General features: G+C 36.6%; 1 protein-coding gene across 1 annotated transcript in view; it reads left to right on the top strand.

The window, feature by feature from the left end:
- VPS4B (vacuolar protein sorting 4 homolog B) overlaps positions 1-24,379 on the top strand; it is a 30,082-nt gene extending 5,703 nt beyond the window's left edge. The window contains exons 2-11 of the mRNA XM_046024084.1: positions 5,461-5,572; positions 6,730-6,886; positions 9,081-9,148; positions 12,915-13,034; positions 15,535-15,691; positions 16,091-16,239; positions 16,943-17,024; positions 18,329-18,548; positions 20,985-21,125; positions 22,911-24,379. Of these exons, the coding sequence (XP_045880040.1) occupies positions 5,461-5,572; positions 6,730-6,886; positions 9,081-9,148; positions 12,915-13,034; positions 15,535-15,691; positions 16,091-16,239; positions 16,943-17,024; positions 18,329-18,548; positions 20,985-21,125; positions 22,911-23,012 (1,308 nt within the window). The 3' untranslated portion in view covers positions 23,013-24,379. The remainder of the gene's footprint in view (positions 1-5,460; positions 5,573-6,729; positions 6,887-9,080; positions 9,149-12,914; positions 13,035-15,534; positions 15,692-16,090; positions 16,240-16,942; positions 17,025-18,328; positions 18,549-20,984; positions 21,126-22,910) is intronic.
- Positions 24,380-25,153: the final 774 nt, after the last annotated feature.

Raw genomic sequence — 25,153 nt, 5'->3', positions numbered from 1 at the left:
TGTGAGAAGTAATCCAGAGAGATCCTGTGTACCCTTCACCCGTTGCCTGCAGTGGTAGCATTCGTAAAACTACTGGACAGTATTGTAACCCGGATGTTGACGTTGATACATTCCACCAGTCTTACTCAGATTTTCCAGTTTCACTTGTACTCGTGTATATACATTTTTTAAAGATTTTATTTATTTGAGAGTGTGTGCGCACAATTGGGGGAACAGCAGGGAGAGGGAGAAGCAGACCTCCATCTGAGCAGGGAGCCGGACCTGATGCAGGGCTCTATCTTAGGACCCTGGGATCATGACCTATGCCAAAGGTAGATGCTTAACTGACTTAGCCGCCCAGGCACCCCTGTACTCATGTCTTGTGTGTGTGTGTTCAGATCTGTCACATGGGTCAGTATCTTCTCCCGGTCATGATACAGAATAGTTCTCTCCAGGGGCTCTTGGGTGGCTCAATGGGTTAAGCATCTGTCTTCAGCTCAGGTCATGATCCTGGAGTCCCAGGATCGAGTTCTGCATTGGGCTCTCCACTCAGTGGGGAGTCTGCTTCTCCCTCTGATTATCGCTTCCCTCACATGCTCTCTCTCTCTCTGTCTCTCTCAAATAAATAAATAAATATTTAAAACCAAAGAAGAAGAATAGTTCTATCCACAGGGATCCCTCCTGTGGCTGTTTTAGAACCATAATCACTGCTCTTTATCTTACCCTGCCCCACATTCCTATTTCCTGACACACTAATAGCCCTCCTCTCTAGTTTTGTCATCCTGAGAAGGTTGTATAAATGGACTCATAGAATATGTAACCTTTTGGAATTGGTTCTTTTCACTTAGCAAAATTCTCTCAAGAGTCATTCATGCCCTATGGATCAAGGTAGTTCCTTTTCGTTGCTCAGTAGTACTCCATGCTGTGGGTGCATCAGTTTAACCGCTCTGTGCTTGAAGGACATCTGGAATGTTCATGTATAAAGTTTTGTGTGAACACAAGTCTTCATTTCTCTGGGATAAATACCCAAGAGTGTAGTTGCTGATTGGATGGTAGCTGTATGTTTACGTGTGTAAACAACGAACCAGTTCCCAGAGTGGCTGTACCATTTTACATCCTACCAGCAATGTGTAAGTAATCCGTATTTTAGCCACGCTGATGTTTTGAGATATCTCATGGCGGTTTTAATTTGCCTTTCTGTAGTGGTTAATGATTGTAAACATCTTTTCATGTGCTAATTTGCGATGGGTATTACCTCTTTGGTGAAAGGTCTGTTCTTGTCTTCAGCTGATTTCCTACTTGGATTTTTTTAAACTGTTGAGTTTGGGAGTTCTTCCTGTATTCTAAATATTAGTCTTCCTTTCTAAAATATGTAGTTTGCAAATATTTCCCCCAATTTCTAGCTTGTCTTTTTCATCCTTTTAACAGAAATTTTTTCCAGACCAAAAGTTTTTTGATATGATAAGGTCCAATTTATCATTTTTCTTTCATTTCTGATTTTTTTGAAGTATGATTGACATATAACATTTCTTAGGTGTACGATATGATTCATTATTTGTGTATATTGTGAGATAATCACTATAATAAGTCTGTTAATTAACGTCTCTTACCTTTCTTTGTTACAAAAATGGCTTCCTTTTGATGAGAACTTTTAAGACTTACTCCCTTAAGGGGCGCCTATGTGGCTCAGTGGGTTAAGCCCCTGCCTTTGGCTCAGGTCACGATCTCAGGGTCTTGGGATCGAGCCCTGCATCGGGCTCTCTGCTCAGCCAGGAGCCTGCTCCCCCCGCTCTCTGCCTGCCTCTCTGCCTACTTATGATCTCTCTCTCTCTCTCTCTCTTTCTGTCAAATAAATAAATAAAATCTTAAAAAAAAAAAAAAAGACTTACTCCGTTAGTAACTTTTAAGTATGCAATGCAGTATTATACTATAGCATACTATATATTACATCCTTATGACTTGTTTATTTTATAATGAGAAGTTTGTATCCTTTGACTCCCTTTACCTATTTCACCTTTCTCCACAACTTAAAATTACCGGTCTGTTCTCTGTTTCTGTGAGCTTTGGGTTTTTTGTTTGTGGATTTTTTGTTTAGATTTCACACATAAGTGAGATCATATGGTATTTATCATTCTCTGACTTACTCATTTACTATAATGCCCTCAAGTCTATTCTTGTCACATTGCCAAGATTTCCCCTTTTTATGGTTGAATAATATTCCTGTGTGTGTGTGTGTGTGTGTGTGTGTGTGTGTATATTCAATATTTACATTCTGTGAACACATAGGTTCTTTCCATATCTCAGCTATTTTAAATAATGCTGCAGTGAACTTTGGAGTGCATATATCTTTTTGGGTTCGTGTTTCATTTTCTCTGGGTAATACTCAGGGGTGAAATTGCTGAATCATGTGGTAGTTCTATTTTTTAATTTTTTGAGGAACGTCCATAGTGTTTTCTGTAGTGGCTGCACCAATTACAGTCCCATCAATAGTGAACAAGTGTTCCGTTTTCTTCCCGTCCTCACCAACACTTGGCTATTTCTTATTTTATTGGTAATAGGCATTCTGACAGGTGTGTGTTGATAGCTCATTATAGTTTTGATTTGCATTTCCTGATGATTAGTCATGTTGAATAATGTTTCGTGTACCGGTTGGGCATCTGTTACATCTTCGGAAGAATATCTGTTCAGATTTTCTACCCATTTTTTTTAATTGGGTTGCTTGGTTCTTTTGCTGTTGAGTTATATGAGTTCTTTATATATTTTGGATATTAACCCTTTAGCAGATACACGATTTGCAAATATTTTCTACCATTCAGTAGGTCACCTTCTCATTTTATTGATGGTTTCCTTTGCTGTGCAGAAGCTTTTTGGTTTGATGTGGTCCCACCTATTTATTTCTGCTTTTATTGCCTTTGCTTTCATTTATCAAATCCAAAAAATCATCACCAAGACCAGAGTCCAAACTGACTTGCCTGTATTTTCTTTAGGGAGTTTCATGGTTTCAGGTCTTAAGTTCAAATCTTTAATCCATTCTGAGCTAATTTTCATGGATGGTGTAAGACAGCAGTCCACTTTCATTCTTTTGCATATTGTTGTCCAGTTTTCCCAATACCATTTCTTTTTTAAGATTTACTTATTTACTTTAGAGAGAGAGAGAGAGAGCACAAGCAGGAGGGGCAGAGGGGGAGAGAGAGAATCCCAAGCAGACTCTCCGTGCAGCACAGGGCACGACTCAGGGCCCAAACCCATGACCCTGAGGTCACAGCCCAAGCCAAAAGCAAGAGTCAGACGCCCTGACCGACTGCACCAGCCAGTCATCACACCATTTATCGAAGAAACTGTCCTTTTCTTTTTGGATATCCTTGGCTCCTGTTTGGTAAATTAATGACCACATATGTGTGTGGGTTTATTTCTGAGCTTTCTGTTCTATTCCATTGATCTATGTGTCTGTTTTCATGTCAATACCATATTGTTCTTACTTACATATATATTGTGCTTTTTAGTATGTAGTCTAAGAACCCTTTGCCTAGCCCTCAATGCTAAAAATTTTCTGGTTTTTCCTAAAGATTTTATAGTCCCACATTTTATATTTAAGTCCATAATCCTTTGTGAGTTCATTTTTTCCCCCCAAATTAAATAGGCTAGAAGTCCAGGTACAGCATAGCTCAGCTGGGTTCTAGCTCAGAGTTTTACCAGGCTGACATCAAGGTGTCTGCAGAGCTGCATTTTTGCGTTTGTTTGTCTGTTTCTAAAGGCTCTAGGGATGGATGTGTCTGCTTCTAAACACAGTCAGGTTGTTGGCAGATTTCATTTTCATGTGGTTGTCAAACTGAGGTTCTTTCTCTTGGTTGTCTGCTGAGGGTGATTCTCCCCTTAAAGAAGTCACCTGCATACTCTGACCCATTGCCACTTTCTTCTTCCATCCTGTGTGGTTCGTTGAATTTTCATCCTGCTTCTGTTCTTTCTGACCTTTCCTTCTGCGTCTTATCTTCTACTTTCAACCAGAGAAAATTCTCTGCTTTTAAAAGCATACTTGATTTTTTAAAAAGTTTCTATTTAAATTCCAGTTAGTTAACATACAATGTAATATTAGTTTTGTGTGAAAAATATAGTGAGTTGATTTTTATACAGAGTGGTTTAGGTCAAGATTCTGTCTCTGGGCACCTGGGTGTCTGAGTCAGGTTAGGGTCTGAGTCTTGATTTCAGCTCAGATCTTGATCTCAGGGTTGTGAGTTCAAGCCCCATGTTAGGCTCCATGCTGGGCGTGGAGCCTGCTTTTTTTTTTTTTTTTTTTTTTTTTAAAGGATTCTCTTCTGCGTCTTTTTTTTTCTTTTCTTTTCTTATAGATATCTAATTGCTCCAGCACTGTTTCTTCTACCATTAACTTGCTTTTGCATATTGGTATGGATCTATTTTAGGAGGTTTTTGGTTTTGTTTTTGGGGGGGGGGTTGATACTATAAAAGCCCATGTTCATTATAATGGGTGTGAAAAAGTAGAAAAAGAAAAAGTTGAGTCTTATCAAAGACAGCCTCTGTTAAATCGTCTTTCCATCCTTTTCCTGTGTTGTTTTTGTTTTTGCTGTTTCAAATAGAACTCATGCTACATACAAAAATTGTGTTGTGCCTTTTTAAAAAATTCTATTATAAACATTTTCTATATTACTGTGAATGTTTTAAAATCCTGTTTTAATGATCCTATAATAACTTACTGTGTGGCATCTTTTGCTGCTTAAAATTCCAGTTTTCAGGTTTTGTTATGTTTTAAAAGACCCCTCTGGTTACTTAGTTCAGTAAACCTTTTGGATAATTACTGGATTAAAAGATTGGGTATTTTCAGATTCTTGCTATTTCATTGCCCCATTGCTTCTGAAGGGGTTTTTTACCATTTATATTTTGCTAATTGTTGTGTACATTATCTATAACAGCACCGGAGTTTTGAGAATTTCCCTGAAATTCTCAATGATTTTAGCATGAATTTTCACACATTCAGCTATTCCTTACTAGCTCTAAGCTTAACTTTTGTTGAATGAAAATTGTGTGAGAATCTTAGTTATTGGTACTGGATGAAGTAGAAATCAGTGGCGCCTGGGTGGCCTTAAGCGGCTCAGGTCATGATCGCATCGGACTTCCTGCTCCGTGGGAAGCCTGCTTCTTTCCCTCCCACTCCCCCTGCCTGTGTTCCTTCTGTCCTGCCTCTCTCTCTCTCTCTCTCTCTCTGTCAAATAAATAAATAAAATCTTAAAGAAAAAAAAAGATTCCTGGGGGAAAAAAAAGTGGAAATCAGGTACCATTTACCCATATAATAAATATAGTTTACATTTTATAAATCATTACTATTTATAATAACATGCAGTTGAGATTTAGGGAAAACGGATTGGTTTGTTTTAAAGTTGCTTTTATTTAAAAAAAAAGCTTTCAGTATGCTCATTTACTTCAAAGTTTTGTGATTTTGATGGTATGATTTTGCCTCCCTTCAAATAGAAAGCAATAGATCTTGCTGGCAAAGCAGCCCAGGAAGACAAAGCCGGGAACTATGAGGAGGCGCTTCAGCTCTACCAACATGCCGTTCAGTATTTTCTTCATGTAGTTAAATGTAAGGTCATAGTTTGCTTTTTATTTCAAAATGTTAAAGGCAAAGTTTATTATATTTTATTTATAAAAATTGAAATACAATGCCAGAAAATTGTAAACTATCCATTTGCAAAAAATTGCCCCTAGCTTGTTAATAATTTTTAAATATTCAGCAAACAAATGTGCACAGTTATCGTAGTTATTGTTACTTTATATACCTAAACATGTTAAAATACCACAGTCAGTGGAAATAGTTTTTTTTATTGGTCATGTACTCCGATTATGTATGAACCTCACATTTGCTAAGTATCTCTGAACATACTCTTAAGTACCTTTAAAAAAAAGATATGTTGGGGGACATTTTATTCATATACTTTCTAAGTATGTATTGCATGTTTCCTATATGCCCGGTATCGTAGGGATACAGCAGTGAGAGGAAAATGGGTAAAAAAACCACTTTCTTCGTTGATCTTAAACCTAATGCTGAGCATTTAAAAAGTATCTTTCTTATAGTTATTTATAAATAACAGTTTTAGCCTTTGAATAATTTAGAATTTTCTTTTGAGCTTCTCCATTTCATTTTGAGGTTTTTGTGTCAAATAAAAGTGAAACTGAGAATGAATCATAACATAAGGTATGTGGGTCTAGTCCCATGCACTGCACAGTGTACTGAAGTCTGTTTTTGAAATCGCTCTCACAGAGGTCTTTATGTAGCCAAATTACGATATTAGTGGTACATGTACTATATGGGATTGCTGTCATTTTTTTTTTTTTTGCTATAAAATAGTTTGTGTAGACATTAATGGAAATGGTTAATATTACTTCTGTTTGTCTTACTCATTTTGTATGAGACAAGCAGCTTTCAACTATCTGCACAAAATGTAATGGGAAGATTAAAACCCACAGAATATTAAATAATTTCTTCTTATTATTTACCATTAACTTAAAATATCCTAGTATCTTGCTCAGATCTCTCTTTTCTGACTGAGATCCACTGTTGGCCTGGAGCTATGCTGGAGGAAGCAGAAAAGAGTTGATGAGCATTGGTTACATTGAGCTCGAGATGCTCTTCCTCCCTCCCACAAACTACATTGTTCTTGTCTCAGAATTGTGTCTAAGTTTAAACCTATTTAAATCTAGAATACTAATAGAAAAATCTCTCTTATTTCCCCCTAATAGATGAAGCGCAGGGCGATAAAGCCAAGCAGAGTATCAGGGCAAAGTGTATGGAATATCTTGATAGAGCAGAAAAACTAAAGGAGTACCTGAAAAAGAAAGAGAAAAATCCACAGAAACCAGTGAAAGAGGGACAGCCGAGTCCAGCTGACGAGAAGGGGTATGTATTTTAGAGTGTTATATTTTATATCTAATTAAAAGAAAAAATTACATTTAATTTGTGAAATCATTTTCTTTTGTTTAAACGAGGTGTCGACAAGCCATGACTCATAGGCCAGATCTGATCTGCTGCCTCTTTTTGTAAATAGTTTTATGGGAACATAGTTTCTGACGTCTAAAGAATGAGACTCTGAGGTGGGGTTATCTGGCCTGGTTGGGTTTGAAGGCAGGAGGGTCTGGTTCACGTTAGAGGTTGTGATACTCCTAGTTCCTGGGATGCATGGCACAAGGCACTTCGACAAACCTCCGTGGTCACAGGGAATGGAGTGTCTTTTGAAGGCAGTGTTCAGGACCTCTGTGGCTTCTACCAGAGGCCATTTTGAAGGACATAGGAGTGGGAAGAACTACAGTTCACTGCATGTGAGAGTTTGAAATGAATTACAAGCTCAAGATTTTATATTCTCTGTTCAAGACATGGTCAGGGAACTAGGAAGTTCCTGTGACACCTAAGAATATTTTTATCTTCCGTACCTACAGCATTGACATAGCAAAAATCAGGCCCCAGCTGATCTTATGGATTGTTGAATTTCAACATAGAGTCAACTTTAGGGTTTCTTATATGAAGGTTGAGCCATTTAATGGAAGATTGGGTCTCCAAAATTAAAATGAAACTATTGGGAAAAGTTTCGTTAACCTTGAATGCCTGGACCACCCCCCCCCCCCGGGCCCCGACTCTTCCTGCGACTCCCTTGCCAGCAGAAATGTCCTCTTCTCTCTGTGAGTTGAGGCTTTCTCGTCTTGCTTGAAGACCCTGTAGTTTCCACTTTCGAGGTGGCTACCTAGCAGGGGGATACCAATTCTGTTTTGAATAGCAGGACCCACCTTGGCTAAGAAAAAAGGAGCTTAGGAAAGAGTATTGACCTTATAGATCCGGGGTGAGGGCACAGACTCAAGCATGGGTTCCATGTTGTTAGGAGAAATGCCCACTTCCGCCAGGGTCGTTCCAGTAGGGATCCCACTGCTGCCAGCGCCCCTGTCAAGGCTTCTGATGCCAGGCCAGGGCCACGGGACCCCGGCCCCAGCTCCCTCAGCAGGCCAGGGCTTTCGCTCGAAGGTAGGATCTCTTCGCATGCAGCTGCCGCCTCAGTTGCTTGCCTCCACCTTCTTGGTTTGGTCTCATGGGGAGCCCTAGCGCAAGGAAGCCCGGAAAGGGCAACTTTTTAGAAGTACTTAGAAGTATTGTAGAAGAAAGCATGGCAGGACAAGGTTGGAGTGGATGTCAGGTGAATCAGTGGGCAGTCTCTACCTACCCCGTCACCCTGCCATTCTGTGATGAACAAGCCAATCCCATTTTGGGGGAAAATCTACAAACTTTTAAATCTCCCTTTATGTATTATATGTAAAAAATGATGTAGTGCCATATTTTTTGCTTTATCACCTTTTCATTCAAGGTTGTGTTATAAACAGCTCTGTAAACTATTTCTACAACATTAGTTTTAAGATTGCAATGTAGTCTGTCAAATGCTACATTCCGTAACTAAACATACCTTATTTCTAATTTTTTCCCTTTTGGGAACGGTGGGGACATGATTATCCTTGTAGCCAAATCTTTGAACTCCTTTTAAATTAATTTTTCAGAATAAATTCTCAGATATGAAATATCTGGGTTTATAAACTCGTCTTTTGGTTTCAGTTTATTTTCATTGATAGCTTCATCTGTTCTTTGGAACCCCCAGACTAAGGATTATAGACCTTCATACCTTAAATAATTAAGATTCTAGGTTTTTCTGTCCTGGTTATGGCTTCTTGTTCTGATACGTAGTTTGCCCGGTTTGGTGTTTTCATGTTGTTCACAACTCTCCTGTAATTCATCTTGAGTCTTCTGTGGAATGCAGTGTGGGGGCATGCGTTTATGAATTTGTACATACATAGGTATGTCATGGGAATTTGGAGCTGGTTCCTGACTTCATTCTGGTCTTTTTGCCCCTTTTTGCCTCTGTATGATTCCTTATTGATGGATAAAATGCCTGCTTAATATACTCTTAAAAGTATTTTTTAAAAAAGCGTAACTTGTAATGTGAATGTCTTATTTTGTCACTTAAGTCACAAATATTTCAGATTAATTTTTCCTTCATTTTTGCCTTATTTTGATAGCAATGAGTGATCATTTGAATATATTAAATTCTTTTTATTAGGAATGACAGTGATGGGGAAGGAGAATCAGATGATCCTGAAAAAAAGAAACTACAGAATCAACTTCAAGGTTGCTTTAGATTTCATTTTTAAATTTACTATCTTATCTTTTTTTTAAAAAACCTCATAGTAAATTGTTATTTGAATTGTTTTCTTCCCCCTGTATTCAAATGAGGTTCAAGAACTGGCTTTGGTTCCCAGTGGTCACATGCTGACTTCGTTTGTCCATTTTCATAGGATTTGCTCTGTAGGGTCTTTATTAGGTTGGTTTTTCCCATGTAGTAAAAATACTGTTCGGCTTTATATGTGCCTTAAAAAAACCTATCAGTCAACTTGCTCTTTTTTTCATTTTGTCTTATTTGCCACCTTTTAGAGAAGGTAGCATTTACACTACTAGCACATTATACAATCTGACAGTTTTAAAATTTCCAGATTGTCAGAGGAACAGAAAGAATTGGGGCTCACACTTGGTTTTTATTGCTGTTGCTGTAGCTGATTCACTGATGGCTTATTTCATGTTCGCAGACTTTTCTCATCTGTATTTTATCCTGTTTCAGTGTTGCAATTTACATTTATCTCTTCCAGCTTTCTGTTTTTACCTCCCTTGCCTCTAAAACCCTTTCATTCTGTGCTTGTAGGATAGTGTGGCACGATGAGAGACATGGATTTTGGTTCCATTCTGACCTGGAGTCCCTCTAGGGCCTGCTGCGGAAAAGCTGTCTGATGTTGGGCAGATTCCCGAGCCTCTGAGAAGACCTCAGCTCTAAAATGGGAACCACTGATGCCTTCTTTTCTGGGCAGTTAGACAATTATGACAGTATAAAAGCTGCCAATGTTAGATCGGACAGATTTTAGGGCCTTAGTCAACGGTGGTAGCTGTGTGTATCTGGGACAGCACCTGTTGAATTGCTGGCCGTGTACTGAGATTTAATTGTTTTTTGATACGTTAGCTGATGACGTTTTGTGTTGAATTTTATGTATTTTGTTAATTTGAATCTTGCCAGATAGAAGCATAACTGGGAAGGATTTCCATTATAGAGGCACAGCCTGGGTTAGTGAATGGTGAATATACCTAGCTTGGCCAGTCCTTTAGTCTTGCTGTACTAACTAGTCTCTTCATTTTTATTCTATTATTGGTTTTACCAGCTCCACTGGGATATATATATAGGAGAATACTGTAAGGTTAATATCTTGAAAGCACTACAGTTAGTAAGGATAATTTAAAAACAGGAACTTCAAAGGTGAATAAAATCCAAAAGGAAAAGCTGAGTTTCTGCTGCCACACTGCCACGGCCTGGAGCAGTGTGGGTACACGCTTCATACTCAGTGAGTTTTGCTGGACAACCCAGTGTCTGTGCCAAGTGGCCTTAGTTTGATTGTAAGGCAAAGGCGTTTTTTTTCTGTCCTTTGGTTTTGTTTCCCTCTCTCCCCTGCAGAGTAAAAACTGGAGTGAGTCTTTAGTTCTGGAAAAGATACAAGCCAGCTTTTAATAGGGAATTTTTCTTTAAATCAGTAATGATGAGACCAGAGATATACAAAAATACAAAGGCTGAAAATATTTAAATGAGGAAGTTCATTTGGAATTTCAGGGTAGAGTATGAAAGGACTCCTAGCCTTTCATATCTCAGAGTCCTTTTTTCCATCTTTTCATTTAACAGTTTGCTCGTGGATTTCACTGTATAATATCCTTTTTTGGATCTTTCCTCTTTTTATCTGAAAGCATTTTAAATCTTTTACTTCTGTTTTGAATTACAACTTTAAGTGTAGTATTTGATTATTAAAGAATACATGATTTGAATTTTCTCTTAACTATTTTGATGCTTAGTGACTTTGTTGAGGTTTAATCAAAGACTGGTTAAATTTATTTAATTGGAAACAAATCATATAGCCTTTACTCCTAATAATCCCTCTCCCTTTTTTTAATTACTACTTTTTTTTTATGATTTGTTTATTTATTTATTTGACAGATATCACAAGTAGGCAGAGAGGCAGTTGGGGGGAAAGCAGGCTCCCTGCTGAGTAGAGAGCCCAATGTGGTACTTGATCCCAGGACCCTGAGATCATGACCTGAGCCGAAGGTAGAGGCTTTAACCCACTGAGCCACCCAAGCGCCCCTAAGTACTACTTTTATTAATATTACTTATATTTAAATAATCTTTTGTCACTAAACAGTCTAAAATGACCTTTAAACTTTGAAAAGTATTAGTTAAATATGAAGATAAGTTTTAGCATACTTGGAAAATACATACTTAGAAAAAACTTTAGTTGACCAGATGCTGCTTATAGAGAAAGCAAATTGATTTTTTTTTTTTAACCATCACAAAATCCTATTGAGTAATGTAAATATTTCCTCATGTAGGGTTACTAAACTGAATGGAACATAGGAAAGAAAAAGTGAATTGGCTTTAATTTATACTTAATGTGAACTTTTAGAATACAGGAAATATTTATGGTTTCATTTAATTTTTTTAAAATACTTTATTTTTTTTAAGTAATCTCTACACCCAGTGTGGGGCTCAAAATTACAACCCTGAGATCAAGAGTCATATGTTCCTCTGTCTGAGCCAGCCAGTCCCCCTGGGATTTCATTTCATTTTAATCTGTAGCTAAAGATTTTCATAATTTAAGTATGTTATATAATATAACTACTCTTATAATAATAAATGATCTTTCGTAGCAAGAAGAAATACCCACAAAACTAACTTCATCAGTAATCAGTGAATCGTGTAAGTCGTGATGTTTTGCTATACTTAAAACAATTACAGGGGCGCCTGAGTGGCTCAGTGGGTTAAGCCTCTGCCTTCAGCTCAGGTCAATATCTCAGGATCCTGGGATCGAGCCCCGCATCGGACTCTCTGCTTAGCAGGGAGCCTGCTTCCCCCTCTCTCTGCCTGCTTCTCTGCCTACTTGTAACTCTCTTTCTGTCAAATAAATAAATAAAATAATCTTAAAAAGAGAAATTTAAAAAAAAAAAAACAATTACACATCACCTTCGAACCAGCTTTTGGAAAAGCTTCTGTTAAGAGAGGATTCAAAACTTTTGCCAAAAAGCTATATTAGAAGAAACCTTTTATGGACTCACTGTGACAATTTCTGTGGCTTCTGAATATATTATATTGAAAAACTAAATCATTTAGATAACCTTTTAAATGTACAAAACTTTCAAGTCGGCCTTCAAGAGGCCCAAAAGAAAATTTGGCAAATCTCGGAAGTATTGCAGATCGGAGCACACTGTCCCTCTCTCCTCCATCATACCTTCCCTCTCGTCCTCCCTACGATTTACCTTTCCATCCATCTGTCTGTCTGTGTGTCTGTCACCAGTTAAAGTTCTTAAGTATGTGTTCCTTTTGATGCTTAAGGAGAGCATTAGATCACTGGGTATTTCTGTTAAAAGAGAAGTAGGAGTAGATCAGCCCCCATTGAATAGGTACTTTCGCTATTTCAGAATCAGTGCATTCACACATTATAACCACTTGGTGTAATGTTTGGTGCTTTTCCAAACACTCTAATATTCGTTAGGTCATTTGATCCCTCCACTAACCCGTCTTAAGTAGTTTGGGCAGACAGTATTCTTTCCATTTCACAGTGAGGAAGCAGAATACAAGAGTTAAGTGACCTGCCCTAAGTTAGCCCATCACCCAGCCCAGCTTTCTGACAACTGCCTACTCGCCCCAACGACTACTTCCTAATCACACACAATTTCAAGAAGGTTTTTAATAGATAAAACTTTTCCAGACATTTTTGTACTATATTTCTTGAATGTCATTATTTTACGTTGTCTTCTCCATGTGTTGGAATAGTCTTCTTAATTTAAAGATGACATACTTGTCTTGTAGGTGCCATTGTTATAGAGCGACCAAATGTGAAATGGAGTGATGTTGCTGGTCTGGAAGGAGCCAAAGAGGCACTTAAAGAGGCTGTGATACTGCCTATTAAATTCCCTCATCTTTTTACAGGTGAGATGACATAAATAGGTTTTTCGATGATTGTCTCAAAAATACATTGATGGCTGAGGTAGAGCATTGTGAATTTTTGTCTCATGTTAAGTTAGCACCTTAGTAGTGATACACCTATCACTTAGTAGTGATACACCTCTCCACCAAGGTACTTATTTCATGCACATATTTCAAAAAACCCAAATGTCAGCCAGTAGGGCAAAGGGTAAATCACTGAAATGTAGCAGAATACTTTGCTCTCATTCAAATCGAGGATGCGTCTATATTAAGAAATTTAGATCTGTGTTATAATTGACATGAAAAATGTCCACATATATATATATATAAAGATGAAAACACAACCTATAAATACGTGTAGTATGACTCTACATTTGTTAAATAGATGTGTGCACTGAGAAGTAAATATTGACAGATTAACCTAAAAATGCTAGTGTTATACCTAAGAGATAAGATGATGGGTGATTTTTACTTTCTCCTTGAACTTTCATCTGATGTTTTTACAGTGTTCTAGTCGTATAAGAGTTTTTCCCATTTCTTAAAAAGTGTAACAAGAAATATTTAACATTTTCGGATGAAGTGCCTATCCTCCAGGGATAGCTCATTCTCACCGTGAGGACAATATTGCTAACCCAGCTGTCTAGGTATAGTTGAGGTTATAGCTCCAGCAGCACGTGATTTATCTGGGCTGAACCATTCCTTCACGTTACCCTTTTTGTGACTGATAGCCTGCCTGTGTGCTGATGTGGCTGTACCCACAGCGTAACTGAAACAGGGTGTCCCTTTTAGAAACAAGCTGGTTTATGTAGAGAGCAAATCTCTGGTGATGGCTTCAAACTGAACAGGTCCAGGACGTGATGTCATGTAGGGGAGTGATGAGCAAAGACCCTGTGGGCCCCTGGGTGTCCACCAAGCAAGGTATGACTTAAAACCTAACTTCAGAAATACGAGATTAACAGTGTAAAAATTGACATCATGATCCTGTAAAGGCACAAAAGTATGGGTGAGCTTATTTTATATTACTTAAGCCAGTGTTTTCCAAACACAAGTCATTTATGTGTCTTATGATTATTTCCATATATGTGTACCATTATTTTTTAATATTTTTCTTTAAATCACTCACTTTTAAAGCAAATTTTTATTAAAGTGTAGCAAAAATATACAGAGACCAGTAGGAACCTAAAAGTGTCAGCTTCATAAATTATCAGAAAATAAGTACATCTCTGTAATCATCATCACGCAGATAAGAAATGATACCAGTAACCTCAAGTCCCTCTGTCAGATCATTCCCTGCAAAGGTGTTCACTCTCTTGACTCCCAACACTGTAGATCGCTTGCCTATATTTGAACTTATAAATCATCTTTCTTATTTTTCCATAGTAACTTATTTTAAAAGATTGCTTTGAGTCTACTTTAAAAAGAAAATTTGTATTTTTCTATATTAAAAATGATTTAAATAAAAAGTATTTGTATTCTACCTGAAAAGCACTTCCTGTGCTACCGGTCATACACATGACTTACAGTGCAGACATTTTAAATAGGAAGATAGAGTTCAAGGCAAAGTTGAGGCTTTCATAAAAGTAAATACAACAGTATTTAGTTTTGCCATTAGTAATCTACATGTTCTTATGTGGATACCATGTACTCATCCACGGTTTGAACCTAGAAATTTTTAAATGTATATTTGATTTTTTTTGCCAAATAAAGCTCAGCCTGTTTTATTTTAGGCAGCATTAGGATTTTTCATTAGGAAAATGGAAATACAGAGTTGATTTGTTCACTTGTTATATTTTGGCAAAACTAGGATTTCAGGGAGTTTACTCCTCATTACCCAACCACCTGAATAAGGATATGCTTTCTGTAATAGTAAACTGTGCTTCATTGTGGAATCAGGAATTGGATAGAGCTTTGCCAGGGATCAGCCAGACTGTGTTACTTTCATTCCTCCAAAATATTTAAAGGAATATTTAGTATTCTTAATATTAAAGAATCATAAATATTTATAAGAAATAGAAATATTTAAAAGAAAACGTTTCTAGCTGCCCTTGCTCTGTGGATCGTAGTTTATCCTCCAATATTCTGATACTGAGTATTTCATACCCCAGATAATCAAGGGAGTGCCTTTTAACTGAACGATTCTGTCCTTACTAGACTGTAAGCCCATGAAAGGCAGAGATCTTTTCGTGGTCATAGTTCTTGGTCTCTGCATTGTGGTTTCAGTGCATACTGGTTGAACAAATGAGTGAAGTAAATGAGCTTCCTTTTAGAAGGATTATATCTGTGTAAACACATTTGACAAAGTATTCCCTAGAAAAAGCAAATAAGATACTTCTAAGATAAATTTACCTTAGCTTGATTTATTAAAAAAAAATTTTTTTATTTTTTTATTCTGATAGCTGTAGAGCAAAAACCTCTTCACAGTACTTCAGTATGGATATCATCTCCAGTAACAGAAATTAACAGTCTTGAGATTCTCATGTTATTTTTCTAATGCAAATTTTAGGCAAGAGAACACCTTGGAGGGGAATTCTGTTATTTGGACCACCTGGAACAGGAAAGTCCTATTTAGCCAAAGCTGTAGCAACAGAAGCAAACAACTCAACATTTTTTTCAATATCTTCCTCTGACCTTGTCTCTAAGTGGCTAGGTGAAAGTGAAAAGTAAGTAGTAAGTTGATTTTTTTTTCTTTTTTTTTTTTTTTAGTTTCTCTTTGCCTGGTAATCATTATATCGGTTTGTAAAATAATAGGCTTCTTACATCATTCATAGATATTCGGAGAAGTGACATAGTATAAGTATTCATTTCTCTGTCAGATCAGTCTGTTTGAAAGTCGTGTCATAGGGAAAAGATAGCAGATGCACAGTTACATATATTGTAGTGTGGTACATCGTAACTGAATTCCCCAACTGAAGCATTCTTACTTTCTGGACCAAAACATGATTGGACTTTAGAGTTCATATAATTCTGTATATATATATATTCTGTTTTAGTTTTTTTTCATTAAGTCATGTGTCATTTACCATTTTTTTAAGAAACTGAAAGCTCTTACTTATCTTTAGGCTAGTTAAGAACTTATTCCAACTTGCTAGAGAGAACAAACCTTCCATTATCTTCATTGATGAAATTGATTCCCTGTGCGGCTCAAGAAGTGAAAATGAAAGCGAAGCCGCCCGTAGAATTAAGACGGAGTTCCTAGTTCAAATGCAAGGTAGGGGTAATGACTTCTTTTCAGTTTCTGTTTATTGTATAACTGCTACTATCATAATAATGGAAAAAATTCAAGCTGAATTTCTCCGTTTTAGCACACTGTTTTCATTGTGCCGTGTTTCCTTCTGATTGTCCTGCACAAGCACCCAGTGTGCACCCCTTGTAATCATCTGTAGGATCTGGACTCAGGCGTAAACAGTAAGAAGATTGCATATTCACTTATAACCTACCAGGAACAGATTCAGCAAAAAGAATGTGTAGACTTCAAGTGAAATCTTTTGAGAAGAATATGAATAGTATTTGTCCACAGTCTAGCAGATTTGATTCTTGGCAGTATTTGCCTCATCTTTGAATAATGTGACATTTGATTAAATACAGTTTTTTCAGAGCCTCTCAGGATGAGGCACTTTAACATGAAAACACCACATTCTTTTTTTTTTTTAAGATTTTATTTATTTATTTGACACCGAGAGAGGGAATACAAATGGGGGGAGTGGGAGAGGAAGAAGCAGGCTTCCCACCGAGAAGGGAACCAGATGCGGGGCTCGATCCCAGTACCCTGGGATCACGACCTGAGCTGAAGGCAGACACTTAACAACTAAGCTACCCAGGTGCCCCAAAACACCACATTCTTAACATATAGACGAGGTTGAAAAGAACATTAAAGTGACAAATTCCTTAAAATATTACGTATTTTGATGCAGGCGTTGGTGTGGACAATGATGGAATTTTGGTTCTGGGAGCTACAAATATACCGTGGGTTCTGGATTCTGCCATTAGAAGAAGGTATGATGATACAGTGAAGATCTTCTCACTGCAGGTGTAACAAGTCAGTAACAGTTCCCTTTTTGTCCAGTGAAGAGGCATTCTGACAGGTTCTCAAAATTTTTTTTGATGTACCGTAACCCTGTTGCCCCTCTGCGCTAGGGGAAGAGAGGCAGGCATTTGTTTGCTTGCTTGCTGTATTGACGATAATAGATTTTCATATATGGAAATCTTTCACATTGGAAAATATATTACCTAACGCTTACTGTTAATTCTAATAAGCTTAGTGTAAGGCACTGATGCTTCAGAAATGTGCAAATTAGCTTGATATTTCAGTGGAAAACTTTCATATAAAATTTTAGCAAAATGACAATCATACAATTAAAGTCAGGATATATTTTCATTAAAAAAATTTGTCTAATTTTTAAATTACATATTGAACTTGAGCTCCAGGAAAGGTATACAGACTTGTTGCTTTTCATGCACACCATTCCCTGTTTCATTCATTGAATTTTGCATGGTAAAAATTAGCACCAGTTCTTGCCACTTTTGTCCCACTCACTTGATAGTTTGCAGGGATGTTAGGTTACCATCCGGTATTAAGGAAGGAAATCTGCTGGTTATTTTTGAAAAATGGCCTAATTCTAAACCCATCTCTAATATAATGGAAATTTAAAATTCTCATGGCCACAGAGTTACGTGAAGAATGAAATTTTCACATCTAAATTTTCCCTTGTTGCTTCCTCCCTTTCCAAATGCTGAAATTCTGAGAAGGCAAGCAAAGTTACTGTTAATAAAACTGTTAATAAAAAAGTTTATTTATTTTATTCTGAATTACCCTCTATAATAAAGTGGACATTTGTGTAGACATATGGTTATTAGATAAGATTTTGAGTAGCTTTATCATTTTGAATTTAGGGAATTATTTTGTCTTTTCTTATTTCACATGATTAACCATATTAATCCCTGGGTCAGGAGTTCAGAATATGATTCTATGAGAAGCTGATCTTGTGGGACACAACCTAGACATGAACACTGTGGCCAAAATAACCCACAAGTCATGTGAGAAAGATTAAATCACTCCAGACTGGTTCTCTGGCTCTTTTGGATTTACTTGTTAGTTGCTAATGTGTTCTGGATATTTTCCTATTATTTAACCTAAATATACATGTTTAACTCTGACACATATGGGCCCATTTAACTTATTCAGCTTAGCTTTGTATAAATGAGATATCTGAGCATCTTGTTTCTTGAGAAATCTGAATTTTCCATTGAAATTAAATATGTGTGGTAATATTCTTTATGTACTTTTCTTTCATCTTAAGATTTGAGAAACGAATTTATATTCCTTTGCCTGAGGCCCACGCCCGAGCAGCAATGTTTAAACTGCACCTGGGGACCACTCAGAACAGTCTCACAGAAACAGACTTCCGGGAACTTGGGAAGAAAACGGATGGTTATTCGGGGGCGGACATAAGTATCATCGTGCGCGATGCACTTATGCAGCCTGTTCGAAAAGTGCAGTCAGCTACTCATTTTAAAAAGGTAAGGAGCTCTAGGGGACGCCCGGGTGGCTCAGTTGGTTAGGCAGCTGCCTTCGGCTCGGGTCATGATCCCAGCGTCCTGGATGGAGTCCCACATCGGGCTCCTTGCTCAGCAGGGAGCCTGCTTCTCCCTTGCCTCTGCCTGTGCTCACTCTCTCTGAAAAAAGGGTAAGGAGCTTTGCTCCATCCTTTCAGATGTTTTTAAAGTCAAGTTTGGAGACCATCATTGATTTGTCTTCAAAGAATTTGGGGAAGATCTCTGTTTTATATAATAAATAGTGGGTGTATAGAATAAATATTCCATGTCATTGCAAATAGGTTCTCCCACAGAGTTTATTAATAGCTATTATTAATCGTTTAATGTATTTTAAAAGTTTTTGTGCAGTGATTTTTTTGAAGTACTTACTAAAATTTTGATATAAGTATAGAAACTTTAAACATATAGTGACCGCTGGTATAACTAGAATATCCTTGAGCAGAATCTGGTGCAGTTACACCTCATTAACAAAGCAAAAATACTAATAGCTAATATTTAAATATTCACTGTGTTCTAGTCTTAACTCACTATTTCATTCAGTACTCGCAAAAACTCTACAAGAGGTGCTTCTGGCCACCCGTTGATCATTAATGTGAGACTTAGATGTTAACATGATTAAACTGGGACTTAGCTGCTAACACGGCTTGCCCAGGTAGAACCAGAGAGGCGCAGACCTGTGTTCTTTTCCCTGCGTCACGTGTACTTCAGAATCTGAAGCCTCGCTTCCCACACACTGTTTTGTCTGCATGAATGAGTTGCACATACAGCATTTTGTAAAAAGATGGTCTTGGCATATCCAAGATACGTAAGTACCAGTGAAGTAGGTGATTTGGACCAGCCCTGTTGCTTGAGAACAGCAGTATCCAGTATTACTCCTGAATGTCGATGTGAAAATCCTAAAAAAAGATTAGCAAATTTACTCCAGCAGTATATGACAAGACTAATAATTCATGACTAAGTTACATACACAATAAAGTAAGTATTTTAAAAAATTGTGAGCTTGAATTGAAACCTGAATTTGAACCCCGACTCCACAATATACTTGTTATATCTCCTTAAGCAAATTATATTACCCATTTAAGTCTCATTTTTATCATTACTACAGTAGAGACAATAGCACTGCCTCAAAGTACAATTGAGAGAAGAAATGAAGTAGTTCTCATAAAATACTTGAGTAGCCTGGGGAAATAGCCTTTCTGCAGCCACTTGGTTACTGGAAATACAGGAGGCTTGGGGTCAAGTTTATGTCCCAGCTGTTGTTGTTTGTTTGTTTGTTTAATTTTCTTTGCATTTAAAAACTATGGATTCTTAGGAACTCAGTCCTTTCCTACCCAGAACTTTTCATTCAGTTCTCCATATGACTGCCAGGGGCAGCTGTGGCCCTGAAGCCAGGTCCTTCTTAGGAGGATAAAAGCGCAGCAGCCACAGTAGTGTTAACACCTGGCCTTCTGCAGCACCAGCCAGGGGGTCTGCCCGTGGCTCCGTCCTTCGCTCCCCATTCTTCAGGCTGATAGCAGAAACAAGATTGCCTGTTCATTTATTTATAAAATGTCAGAAGTATTACTCGGAGCCTAGAGAGAAGTCAGAAAGCACTACAATCAAAACCAGAAATTTCTGCAGCTGAAATTTTTGTGGAGAAAGACAGACAATAAAATACACATAATTTAAGTAAAGCCAGAATGTTTATATTTCTGCACCTGCCCTAATCCTGATGTAATATTTAAGAGTGATCATTGTCAAATAAATATTAAATGTGAAAGCAGCCCCCAATTTTAGTATAGATTTGGTGCCATCTAAAAAATACTTGCAAGTGACTCTGAGTCACAAAGGTTCTCTCTCTGGGTGTTATTAAGGTTTCATTTTAAATCAGTTATGAATCACAAAATAGCACTAAAATTACACTTGGTATTTAATTTTGTACTTACTTTCAAAGAAGGAATTTTTGTTGAGAAAGAAAGATTCAGTGATTTCACACCAATCTTCCAAGTATCACATAACTTTTCTAGTTTTGGAAAATAGAGAAAAATTAAGAGAATTATTGAGGAAGCCTTTTTTATGGAATCTAAGACCATTTAATAAGCATGAGAGGAAAAAAGAGAACTATTAACCACAGATACTTCTTTTCTTTTTAAATTTTAACTCTTTTAATCCTTTGATCATGTATTTCCTTTATTGGAGGAAATGTCAAAATAGAGGAAAGCATCAAGAAAAAAAGTTAAAACCAAACCAAACTATCCCATCACCCAAAGATAACTACATCTGTTGTATATTCATCTTTTTATTTTTAGAATTAGACATTTTAACAAATACAGAATTGTACATTTTCAGATTTCTTGATAATGGCCTAAATCTTAACATAGTTAATTTGTTCAAGTAAATATTTCAGACTATTTATTACAGGTGCGCGGACCTTCACGCGCTGATCCCAGCAAGATAGTAGATGATCTGCTAACACCCTGTTCTCCTGGTGACCCTGGTGCTATTGAAATGACATGGATGGACGTCCCTGGGGATAAACTCTTGGAGCCAGTTGTTTGCATGGTTTGACATTTTAAAAAATTTATAGTTTGTCATTTGTGAGACAAAGATAAACATTTTCAGTTATGTAGGATTAGCTAGAGAATGTCAGTACGATGAAGCATGTTTATGTAATACTAACTACTCAAAAAGTTGTAAAGATTAATTGACTTAAAATTTAAAAAATAATTATCTTTAAAATATTTTCGTGGGCTTCAAGAAAAATTAAATTTTCAGTGAAAAAGCTATTATTCAAAAACATAGGTTTGTAAGCTTACAGGTCTTATAACTGTCACCAGAATACTTATCTATATGGCATGTATTCTTGTCAGGACTTAACTAAAAAGCAGAATTGGTGAAATTTCTTTTCTGAATCTAAGATTTTGTAAAATATCCAGAAACCTTCATGCATTTATCATAGTAATCATAATGGTGTTTTTCGGTTTTACTTCCCCAAACTTTGTTTGGTAGGAAGTTTAATGTGCTTGGGGGGAAAGAAAGTCCTGAAACCCAATTTTTATGATAAAAAAAATTACCTTTCTATACTTTATACTGGAGGGATTTATAATTCTTAAGACTCATTTTGTAAGGAAGCTTACTGCCAAAAGCTACATTTATTATTTTTATGTTTTCTTATTGCTGAACGCTCAGTTTTTTAAATCTTCAGCTTCAGTTACAGATTTTTAAAGAGCTTTATGTCTCAATTAACAGTAATTTCCAGAGAAGAAACTTATTTACATGATATGTACACATAGATCTAAAGACATACATGTATCTCTGTATGTACATAGTATGTATACAGATATTTTTATGTGTTAATGATGCTTCCCTGAAAGTTACTTAGAAACCCTTTTTTGTTTCAGTCCTTGCACTGTTGTTGTTTTTAAGATTTATTTATTTATTTTAAAGAGAATACGTGCAAGTGAGTTGGGGAGCGGGGGTTTTGGGGAGAGAGTGAGAATCTCAACCAGACTCCCTGTTGAATGTGGAACCCATCATCGGGATCCCTGAGGTCATAACCTGAGCCGAAATCAAGAGTTGGTGCTCAACTGACTGGGTCACCCAGGTGCTCCACTATGTTATTTTGTAAATATTTTGTTCTTTGACCATTTTTCATACTGTTTTATAAGAGACATGGTCCAGAAGTTAATCTTTTAATGAATCCCTGATATTAGCATATTTTCTTCCCATTTTGATCATAGTTTTAATTAATAGTTAAAAATTCTAGGGGCGCCTGGGTGGTTTGGTAAGTTAAGCATCTGTCTTTGGCTCAGGTCATGCCGCTCTCTCTGCCCTCCCTCCCACTGATTCTCTCTCTCTCTCTCTCTCTCTCTCTGTCTCTCAGATAAATATTTTTTTAAAAATCTGATTAGGTGGTTTTAATTATATGGTGTTCTATTTCACATAAGTGAATAACTTCTGTAAGTGAATGACTGTATTCCTTTTGAACTGCACTTGGTGGGCTCTCTTGTTTTAAGAAAAAACAGATAAGATGGGAAAAGAGATCAGGGACATATTTTGGAGGGCCTTGAGCCTCAGGCTAAAAGGATTATACTTCTGATGGGGAAGTATATCTAAATGGAGAGCCATGGAAAGTTGTGGTCAGGACAGGCAAGCAGTTTCAAGTTGCTGTGCAAAGGAAGACAGGATCAGAGATGGCCTCTAGAAGGACTAAGAGAGTTTATTGTTAGTAACTTATGGCATACTACAAATACTTAGATTCAACCTCAGGTGGAAAGTTAGTTAATAATAATGCAATGATGTTTATTTGATCATTACTAATACTCCTCTCTTCTTTTTCCCTGACAGTCGGATATGTTACGGTCATTATCTAACACAAAACCCACAGTCAATGAACATGACTTGTTGAAATTAAAGAAGTTTACAGAAGATTTTGGCCAAGAAGGCTAAACCAAAGACAATGAGGAACACATTTACCATGTGTGTTCTTTCTTTCATAGGTACTTTTGCCTCTCTTGGATGGCATTCAGATTATTTCCAGTAAAACTCTTTTCCCACAGGGAAATACCAGTCTCACTCCAGAGTTCCTATAATTTTATCCATATTTTTGTTCCATTACCAGTTAAATGCTCCTGTTAACAAAAATTATAAAATAATGGATAATAAGGAAATGAGTGATATATGAATGGCAAAAAATAGGAATTACCAAGGATTAACGTTGATTGAGATACCGGTCTTTAGAATGGGTGGTATTTGCAAAGAGCATTTCTTTTTTTGTTTATTTTCTTTTTCTTTTTTTCTTTTTAACCAAAATGAAACAGGCCTTATTTTATATTTTGAAAAATAATTCTTAATTCTCATCAATGCAAAATTTATTTACTTTATTAAAAATTTTTAAATGATAGAATCTTAATTCTCAGGGATGGGCAGTAAAACAGCAAAGAGCACTGTGATTGGGCTTGAAAGATTCTGAATTGTGTTCTAGCTGAGTCTCATTGAGTTTTGATAGGCTAACGTTTTTCTTTGTGTAGATTTCAATAATTTCTTTAAAAGCAACAAGCTTCTATAGTTAATTAAATAATACCTTTCACTGTGCAATCTCAAAAGAAGGACTTTCTAAATTGGCGTTGTCTTCATCTCGAAGAAGAAAATTGTCTATTTCGGTATCTTTTTATAGCACGATTGACCAAAATAGATGGCAAATAAATACATACTTTTTAAATAATTCTGTCATGAAATACTATAATGGGAACCTTTGCTAAAGGAATGGCCTCCCTTTGAATTATGGGAAGTTTCTTGTGGGTGTGTGTGTACATATATATATATACAGATAGAATTTTTTTTTTTTAATATAGGCTACCAAGGGTCTTGTCTTTTACCTTTTAAGTCCAGGGAAGTTTGTCTTTGCCACACATATGTTATCAAATGTAATACTCTTGAAGCTTTAGAAATGAGCTAATGTCTCATTAAATAAAATACAAACATGATATGTTATTTTAATATCTCCAAATAAATCTGAAGGTGTATGTTACACACTTTAGCGCAAACACTAAGTTGTGCCTTGTGCATTTGCATTGGCTCTATATGCAAAAGGATGATTCAGTTAGCTGGAATGAGGTAGACTCCTTAATGACTATAAAGTTCTACCTTGCAAATACTATAGAATAACTTGCATTTTAAAGTATATTTGCACATTTTACATATAATGCTCTATGGTTGCCTTTGAGTTTTCTGTACAGATTGTTTTGTTGATACTAAATGGAAATCATAGACCTGAAATCCGCTGTTCATATGTGAAGTAAATTGATATAACCTACTATTGGCTATTTTCTGTGTATGCTTCTTTATTTGGGGATCTTCTGTCTAAGAGAAATTATTATCTAAATTGATTAGATTCCAAGAAATCATTAGAAATTATTGAGAATGCGTACATGAAAATTCTATTCGTCAACAACTTTTATGTGAGGGCTGGGAGTTGTCAGACTAACAGCTCTTTGTGGCTGCCTTATAAAATAATTTATAGTCTTCATCAGCCTCAGAATTACATAGTATTGCTATTAATGATATCACTAGGAGAATTCACATAATTATATAATAGTTGAAATTCAGAGTTTTTTGTAAATCCAGAATTTTTTTTTGAGGTATTTTAACTTTATTTGACAAAATACATGACCCGGTGGTAAGTAAGTACAGCATTGATGCTAAGCGGATACTTCATCGCACTGAATTCTTCCGCGTGCTTCGAGAACTGTATTTCAGTATCCATATCACTTCCAGCTGTGGCTCCGTTTTCTGTATTACATCTTACACATTTTTTACATTTCTGGTTCTAAATCTATTTCTGGAATCAAATAATTCTAGACTCATTCTAAAATGATAGCGCATACACCGTATCTCATGAGTTCTTTATGGACAGATAAGTGCTTACAGTGTTCAGGCTCTGTCTGAACTTGGACTATTACGAAACTGGGGTAGATGGTTTCTGAGTCTTCTTGAGATGAGCTCGGTGTTGAACATTTTTTTTCTCAGCCTGGAAACTGTCGGGGTTTTAATAGAATTTCAATAGAAAATTGACTTGAGTTTCCTGATAA

The sequence above is a fragment of the Meles meles genome, chromosome 12 (assembly GCF_922984935.1).
Source record: "Meles meles chromosome 12, mMelMel3.1 paternal haplotype, whole genome shotgun sequence".
NCBI classification, from domain to species: domain Eukaryota; kingdom Metazoa; phylum Chordata; class Mammalia; order Carnivora; family Mustelidae; genus Meles; species Meles meles.
Note: the sequence above shows the minus strand (reverse complement) of the source record. Positions and strands in the feature narration are given on the sequence as shown.